Source organism: Dipodomys ordii, unplaced genomic scaffold (assembly GCF_000151885.1).
Source record: "Dipodomys ordii isolate 6190 unplaced genomic scaffold, Dord_2.0 Scaffold77, whole genome shotgun sequence".
NCBI classification, from domain to species: Eukaryota; Metazoa; Chordata; class Mammalia; order Rodentia; family Heteromyidae; genus Dipodomys; species Dipodomys ordii.
In genome coordinates, this window is record NW_012267293.1 from 454,857 (window position 1) to 463,353 (window position 8,497).

At 55.8% G+C, this 8,497-nt stretch overlaps 1 protein-coding gene across 1 annotated transcript in view; it reads left to right on the forward strand.

Annotated features, from left to right (window-relative positions):
* The first annotated feature begins 413 nt into the window (after positions 1 to 413).
* Positions 414 to 8,497, forward strand: part of Thbs2 (thrombospondin 2) — a 39,187-nt gene continuing 31,103 nt past the window's right edge. Inside the window, exons 1-4 of the mRNA XM_013024510.1 lie at positions 414 to 465; positions 1,666 to 2,222; positions 3,890 to 3,974; positions 7,302 to 7,498. Coding sequence (XP_012879964.1) covers positions 414 to 465; positions 1,666 to 2,222; positions 3,890 to 3,974; positions 7,302 to 7,498 — 891 coding nt within the window. The remainder of the gene's footprint in view (positions 466 to 1,665; positions 2,223 to 3,889; positions 3,975 to 7,301; positions 7,499 to 8,497) is intronic.

Below are 8,497 nucleotides of genomic sequence, written 5' to 3' on the forward strand. Positions count from 1 at the left end.
GTTTATTTTCCCTTGGACATTGGCCAGATGCCTTCACAGATTATTTTCACCAGGCTGAGGTTTTTCTGAATGCAAGCTTCTGGAGCTAAGCCCTGGCTACATCTTGTAACTGGATTAATGAGGGCCGGCCAGCAGCTGCCCTCTCCTCTGTGGGCACGTTCTTGGCGGGTTGTTCTGAGGCTCCCACTGCAGGAGTATGGGGAACGCCAATGCATGCAGTGCTAGCAGCTGTGAGATCCTAACAGCAAAGCAGAGCTTCAACTTCACACAAGGATGTTTGCTTTTGGTTTTTCCACACACAGTGCTTTGGAGAGATCACGTGGGCGAGCAGCCTACCCCACGGCCAGAGCTGCAGCTGTGCACTTCACTAATGAGGGCTGGTTTTTCTCCTAGGAGTTGCAGCAGGCGGCAGGATGCTCTGGAGGCTGGTCCTGCTGGCCTTGTGGGCGTGGCCATGGGCTCTGGGTGAGTGTGGACAGCGTGGGCTCTGCCGTGGACAGGGCTTAGCTGCAGGCCAGACACCAGCTGCTAGGAAAGGAGTTCTGTTAGGAAAGGCCAGGTTTCATACCAAATCCCCCGGAACCCAGGCTTTCCCTCCGCACCGGACAGCCTTCATCTACAAGCAGCGCTTCAAAACTGTGAAGGTTTTGTTTTGTATCTTTGTTTCTCCCCACTTCCTTCCTGCTAAAATGTTTCTAGTAAATACTTTCCCAGACATTTATTTTCTCCAACATAATCTTAAGGACTCTGTGATTTCCCATCACAGATAAGCCCTAATGTTAGCAGAGCAATTTTTTCTCAGATTTCGGCTTCACTGTGACTATTGGCAGGAACAGTGTTGTAAATAAATTCATGACTATCCTTTGAGAAAGTTGCAAAACTGAGACGGACACTTTTTGTAGCAGTAGACAAAGGGTTAAATTATTTGAATTATGTATACTACTGTCAATATGTCTATTAAGATTGTAGAGTTCACAGTTTTGTCATCAACTGTGTATTATGATGTTTTCATCTTTATGGATTTTTCTTTTGGATTATTTAAATTGTTACAATACTGGTGAGAGCCGATGCCTTCCTTTGAGCTGTTATATGGTGACTTAAACCATTCACTTGTGGACACAAGAGCCCATTGTCTGAGAGTTTTAACCACACAGAGCAGTCGAGTTTGGAGATCACATTTTTATTAAAAAAAAAAAAAAAGGGTGCGACAGTATCCTTTGCGTAAGGCAGAATGTCCCACAAGAAGCAGCCATGTCACTTAGTGCAATCAGAAGCCCATCCCCAGAGAGGTTCAAGACCCCCTTCTTCCTGGCACGGCTCCAGCGGTCACGTGCTGGGAGGAGGACGCTGCCCTGAGCTGGGCTCGCTGGCCTGCAGCAGCAGGTGGGCCGGTGGGAGGATGGGCTGGCCAGTGTGTCTGGGTAAGGGACAGTAACTCAGCCTCTGGGATCAGGACGTGAGCCTCACGATCACGTGGCGCAGGCTTCCGCAAAGCCCTGGATGGGAGATGGGCTGCGGCAGGCTCGGTGTCTGTGATCGAGGGGAAGCGTGACACGTGCCTGGTGCCCACGCGGGCTGCCTGGCTCTCGCCTGTGGCTTGTCCGAGGAGCCCGGCCAGCCCAGCCCCTGCTGTGGGTGACTCGGCTCTGCGCTTCCCTTCGGCAGCCGGTGACCAGCATGCAGATACTACCTTCGACCTCTTCAGCCTCAGCAACATAAACCGGAAGACCATTGGAGCCAAGCAGTTCCGAGGGCCTGACCCCGGCGTCCCGGCTTACCGCTTTGTCCGCTTTGACTACATCCCCCCGGTGAACTCAGACGACCTTGGCAGGATTATCAAGGTCATGCGGCAGAAGGATGGTTTCTTCCTCACGGCCCAGCTGAAGCAGGACCGGAAGTCCCAGGGAACGCTGCTGGCTCTGGAGGGCCCTGGTGCCTCCCAGAGGCAGTTCGAGATCATCTCCAACGGCCCGAGAGACACCCTGGACCTTGCCTACTGGGTGGAGGGCGCGCGGCACATGGTCTCGCTGGAGGACGTGGGCCTGGCCGACTCCCAGTGGAAGAATGTCACTGTGCAGGTGGCCGGGGAGACCTACAGCTTGTATGTGGGCTGTGACCTCATCGACAGCTTCACCCTGGACGAGCCCTTTTATGAGCAGCTGACTGTGGACAGGAGCAGGATGTACGTGGCCAGAGGAGCCTCCCGAGAGAGCCACTTCAGGGTGTGTATGCAGCCGTTGACGAAGCTGTGTCAGCTAATGGGCTGGAGCAGCACACAACACATACCTGCGTGCACAAGGGTCCCTTCTGCTCACACTCACACATGTACTTACAAACGCACCACACACAGGCATACACACTGGATACCACACTTGCACACATGCTTGCACCATTGTGCACACACATTTTGCATTTACCTGCATGCACATATACAAACACTACCATGAACAGAAGTATATATGCATCTCACATAAGCACACACTTGTACAACACTCTATATGAGTACACATGCATGCTTGTACACTGGTGTACACATGCACCACACACACTTGCACATGTAAGCAGCATGCAGACATACTGGGCCACCTATGCACGAGTACCACCCATCAGCAGTCAGACAGATGTGTGCTAGAGTCATGTGCATTCATGGACACTCACACACAACCTTGCACCCTGCACGCAGAGCACAGACCTTCCCCACATGCCATCAACCCTCCACACACATGCACGCACGCGCACACACACAGCTGGCACACCCTAACCTGGGCAGAGCAGGGCAGCAGTCACGGGTTCCTTGCCAGTACAAGGTCAGTGAGTGATGGGACTGAGGGCTGGTCAGAATCCAGGGGCCTGACCCCGCCGCACATGCCCTGACAATCCTGGAATGATTCTGTTAGGGCTGAAGCCATTCTCCAGTCTTTGCTTTGGCGATGGATTGAAAAGCGGGCTAGTTAGAAACTGTCTTTCTGTGGATTTGTGGGAGAATAGCTATGTATCTGCCCTGCTAGGAAGTCTGGAGCAGGGGTACACAAAGCCATGAGCATTTGAGGTGTCTGTGCGGAGGACCTGGTTCTGGAGGCTCCCTTGGGTTCCTTCCCCTGGATGCTGGGAAAGTCAGACACTCAGTGGAGACCAGACTGGGTTCTCACTGTGGGGCTCTTGCAAGCTGCCCAGTTAGCGTCTGACCCTCCGTCAAGTACTGAGCAGTGGCACATCCATCTCCCAGCCCATCTTCCGTCACTAGGGGAGAAAGGACAGTGCGCTGCATTGTGCAGTTTAAGTGAGCTGAATGCACAGCGGGCTTGCGGTCCTGTTTAACTAGAAGAATTGGTCATGTGTGTGAGCCAGTGTAGGTGGGAGGCAATGTGTGCATCTCCTCTAGACATGCGTGCATGTCAAGCTGCTGCTTGCACAGAAGGCTGCGTGCTGCATTACTGGGTGATGGGGCACCGTGGAGGGCCCTCCGTGGCCATGTGGCTGGCCTCCCCCACTGCAGGAGCCACGTCTCTAAGGTATGGAGGGCTGCCTTGCAGACCCAGAGTCTACATAAGGTCCCTCTGCTACACACCAGCACACGTGAGGCCTTGGAGGGACCCCAGTGTGTCAGTGTGAGCATGCTCAGCAGATGGAGTCCACAGCCCCTCGGCCTCCTGTGCCCCACCTGCACACCTGACTTCCTAGTTAGCAAACTTCACATGCCACTTCCACTTTGGTCTCATCTCTATAATCCAGTTTCTAAGGTAGCGATAAAAGGGAAGCTGGTGATAGGCTGATTTCTAACTTTCTAAGTATTTGTACAGAGGAGAAAACATTCTGTGGAAGGACCCTGCCCTGGAGCTACCAGTGTCCGTTAGCTTTGCATCCCACGCTGTTCTTCATGTTTCCACAGGGCTTGCTGCAGAATGTCTACTTAGTGTTTGAAAACTCCGTGGAAGATGTTCTACTCAAGAAAGGCTGCCGTCAAGGCCCAGAAGGTAGGTGTAGCACCATTCACGGTTTTGGGAGGGGTGTGTGCTCTGAACAGCACTGTTCACGGTGTTGGGAGGGGGTATGCTCTGAACAGCACTGTTCACAGCCTTGGGAGCGCTGTGTGCTCCAAACAGCACTGTTCACAGGGTCAGGAAGGGTGTGCTCTGAACAGCACTGTTCACAGGGTCAGGAGGGGTGTGCTTTGAGCAGCACTGTTCACGGGGTCAGGAAGGGTGTGCTCTGAACAGCACTGTTCACGGGGTCAGGAAGGGTGTGCTCTGAACAGCACTGTTCACGGGGTCAGGACGGGGTGTGTTCTGAACAGCACTGTTCAGTGTCGGGATAGGGGTATGTTCTGAACAGCACTGTCACGGTGTTAGGAGGGGGTGTGCTCTGAACAGCACTGTTCATGGGGTCAGGAGGGGTGCGCTCTGAGCAGCACTGTTCACAGGGTCAGGAGGGGTGTGCTCTGAACAGCACTGTTCACGGGGTCAGGAGGGGGTATGTTCTGAACAGCACTGTTCATGGGGTCAGGAGGGGGTGTGTTCTGAACAGCACTGTCACGGTGTTAGGAGGGGGTGTGTTCTGAACAGCACTGTTCACGGGGTCAGGAGGGGGTGTGCTCTGAACAGCACTGTTCATGGGGTCAGGACGGGGTGTGCTCTGAACAGCACTGTTCACAGTGTTGGGATGGGGTGTGCTCTGAACAGCACTGTTTACAGTGTCAAGAGGGGTGTGCTCTGAGCAGCACTGTTCACGGGGTCAGGAGGGGTGTGCTCTGAACAGCACTGTTCACGGGGTCAGGAGGGTTGTGCTCTGAACAGCACTGTTCACGGGGTCAGGAGGGGTGTGCTCTGAACAGCACTGTTCACGGGGTCAGGAGGGGGTGTGTTCTGAACAGCACTGTTCACGGGGTCAGGAGGGGTGTGCTCTGAACAGCACTGTTCACTGGGTCAGGAGGGGGTATGTTCTGAACAGCACTGTTCACGGGGTCAGGAGGGGGTGTGCTCTGAGCAGCACTGTTCACGGGGTCAGGAGGGGGTGTGTTCTGAACAGCACTGTTCACAGTGTCAGAGGGGTGTGCTCTGAACAGCACCATCACGGTGTCGGGAGGGTGTGCTCTGAGCAGCACTGTTGACGGCTTTGGGAGGAGTGTTCTCTGAACAGCACTGTTCACAGTGTTGGGATGGGGTGTGCTCTGAACAGCACCATCACGGTGTCGGGATGGGGTGTGCTCTGAACAGCACCATCACAGTGTCGGGAGAGGGTGTGCTCTGAACAGCACTGTTCACGGCTTTGGGAGGGGTGTGCTCTGAACAGCACCGTCACAGTGTCTGGAGGCGTGTGCATATGTAAGGGCTAGCTGAAAGCATAGGCCAGCAAACCCCGTTCTCTGCCAGCGTCAGCTGTTCTCCACTGGCTTTGTGAGAGTTAAAGAAATCTGATTTTATAGAGAATGCCAGTTCCTGAGTTGGTGCTTGGTAAATACAGATCTTTTGTGTGTTTGGGAACTGTGAGTGTACTCTGTGGAGACGCCAAGCAACTCCAGTCCTATCATGGTGAGGCCTGAGGGGGGGGAGGGGCTGCCGGGCGGGCTCACCTCAGCACAGTCAGACGCAGAACACATTCTCTTTAACGAACAGAAAAATAACCATCATGGATAAGTAATGGATTTAAAAAATGAAAGTCAATGTAGAGCAAACTCCAGTCTATTCAGGCTTGTGTCTCTGTCTACTGAGTGACAAATACATTGGTGTTGGCAGAAGCATGATGAGTTGAAGTTGAAGGCAGGGGCTTTGAACCTGAAGCTCAGTGAGGCAGTGCCGAGCAGAGAGTAGCCTGCACACACAATACCTCAACAGGGGTGTCCCAACAGGACAGGACAGGGCATGGCGAGAGAAAGAGCGGGAGGGAGAAGGGAGGGGGAAAGGAGAGGGAGGGAGAGGGAAAGTGTGCGTGTGTGAAGCCAGGACTGAACAGATGTCATGGGCTCCTGCTTGACAGAGGGTGGCTCTGTGTCTTGACTCCAAATCTACTTGTAAGTTATGAGTCCCACCCATATGCATCCTGGCACCAGGGCTGCAGAAAGTTTACACAATTTCACTGTCAGTGAGAGGCAGTCCCTGTACTAGGCCTGGACTCCAAGGGGTTCATCTACTCTGCTTGGGGAGGAACTAGCTGGCAGACCTACCACTGAAGTCAGAGGAAAGAGGCAGCTCTGGGGGTGTCTGTGTTTGGCAAGAAAACAGATGTTTGGTTTAATGCCAAATTCAGAAAAGGAGCCCCAGTAAGGGTGAATGGACAGAAGAGGGGAGAGGAGGGCTGAGGGCTTAGGGCTTGTAGTGGACAGATGGAATTGCATGCGATTCACATTGAGTACGTAGGGAACTGTTGTAGCTCAGTGTGACAGAGATGTGTGACATGCGATTGGAATTTATAGTAGTTTACCTTTCCCATAAGCTCTGCATCTCTGCATTCTTGAGCTTAGCCTCTGCTTTGCACTGGACTTTCCAAACACTGAGAGTGGTGCTAGGAAATGGAGCTGAAACCTTTTGTTTGGCGTGGGTCTTAATCAGAAGTGGTACCACGCTCTTCCTGTTCTTGGGGACGGCCTAGCCAGAAGCCTCTCGGGAGCTGTGCAGAGCAGCCCTGAGCAGGTTCCCTCAGTGAGGTGCAGGCTGGCCCTGCAGGGCCAGCGCCCCGCTAACCTCCCGGGCTGCAGGGCCAGCGCCCCGCTAACCTCCCGGGCTGCAGGGCCAGCGCCCCGCTAACCTCCCGGCCGGGCTCCCCTTCAGCTGCAGGCCAGCCCTGCAGGGCCAGTGCCCCGCTAACCTCCCGGGCTGCAGGGCCAGCGCCCCGCTAACCTCCCGGGCTGCAGGGCCAGCGCCCCGCTAACCTCCCGGGCTGCAGGGCCAGCGACCCGCTAACCTCCCGGGCTGCAGGGCCAGTGCCCCGCTAACCCCCCCGGGCTCCCCTTCAGCTGCAGGCCAGCCCTGCAGGGCCAGTGCCCTGCTAACCTCCCGTGCTGCAGGGCCAGCGCCCCGCTAACCTCCCGGGCTGCAGGGCCAGCGCCCCGCTAACCTCCCGGGCTCCCCCTCAGCTGCAGGCCAGCCCTGCAGAGCCAGTGCCCCGCTAACCCCCCGGGCTCCCCCTCAGCTGCAGGCCAGCCCTGCAGAGCCAGTGCCCCGCTAACCCCCCAGGCTCCCCCTCACCCCCTCAGCTGCAGGCCGGCCCTGCAGAGCCAGTGCCCTGATAACCTCCCGGGCTCCCCCTCAGCTGCAGGCCGGCCCTGCAGAGCCAGTGCCATGATAACCTCCCGGGCTCCCCCTCAGCTGAAGCCAACGCCATCCATGAGCACACGGAGACACTGCACCTGAGCCCTCACCTCACCACAGACTTTGTGGGCCACGGCGTGCAGAAGAGGCCTGACGTGTGCACACACTCCTGTGAGGAGCTGAGCAACATGATGAGTGAGCTGTCTGGGCTGCGTCTGATGGTGAACCAGCTCAGCAAGAACCTGGAGAGAGTGGTAGGTGCCAGGGAGAAGGGCTGGGGTCGGGAGGTCAGGGGGACAGTCGCCGGCTGCCCAGGAAGGCTGTCCTTGGGATGTCTAATTGTCCACTGGTCTGGGACAAAATCCACTGAGGACTCCACCACCGAGGGCAAGGCTGGGTCAGACCTTCAGGGTACTGGCTTTGTACACACCAGAGTGAGGACTGGAGACACACAGGGGTCAAACACAACACAACAGCATCATGCACATTCTTCAAAATAGTTATTTTGGGGGGAAGTCCCTCCCCACCCAGAAAATTTCAAACATGTCCACTCAGAGGAAGATGCTCTGTTGGGAGGATGGGTGTTGTGAGGAGCAGGCCAAAGATCTGAGACACATTGCTACTCTGTAGGCAGGAGCTACCATCAGGCTGTCTTGGTGACTTCTGCGTCTTCCCAGGGGACGTGGCGGGAATGGACAGCGCTGCAGGTGCCCAGGCCAGGCTCAGGGAGAACAGAAAGCAGGGCGGGGCCCTGGCCGTAGGCGGCACAAATCCACAGTGCAAAGGTGGTGGCTCACCCGAGAGGAACCCTAGCAGAAGGTGTCAGAAGAACATGAGGGAGGGGACACAGGGAGCAAGCGCCTGCCAGCCTCTCTGTGACCTGGTGCTGAGCCTGGCTGGAAGCCCGTGGAAGTAGTGTAGACGCCCCTGACCCCATGTGCAAGGAGCCGCTGGTATGCGTATCCAGGGTCTGTACTGCAGGCATGGGTGTTCTGGGACAGGCCTGTAGGTGTGGGTGTTCTGGGACAGGCCTGTAGGTGTGGGTGTTCAGGTCTGTCCTGTAGGTGTGGGTGTTCAGGTCTGTCCTGTGGGTGTGGGTGTTCAGGTCTGTCCTGTGGGTGTGGGTGTTCAGGTCTGTCCTGTGGGTGTGGGTGTTCAGGTCTGTCCTGTGGGTGTGGGTGTTCGGGGTCTGTCCTGTGGGTGTGGGTGTTCGGGGTCTGTCCTGTGGGTGTGGGTGTTCGGGGTCTGTCCTG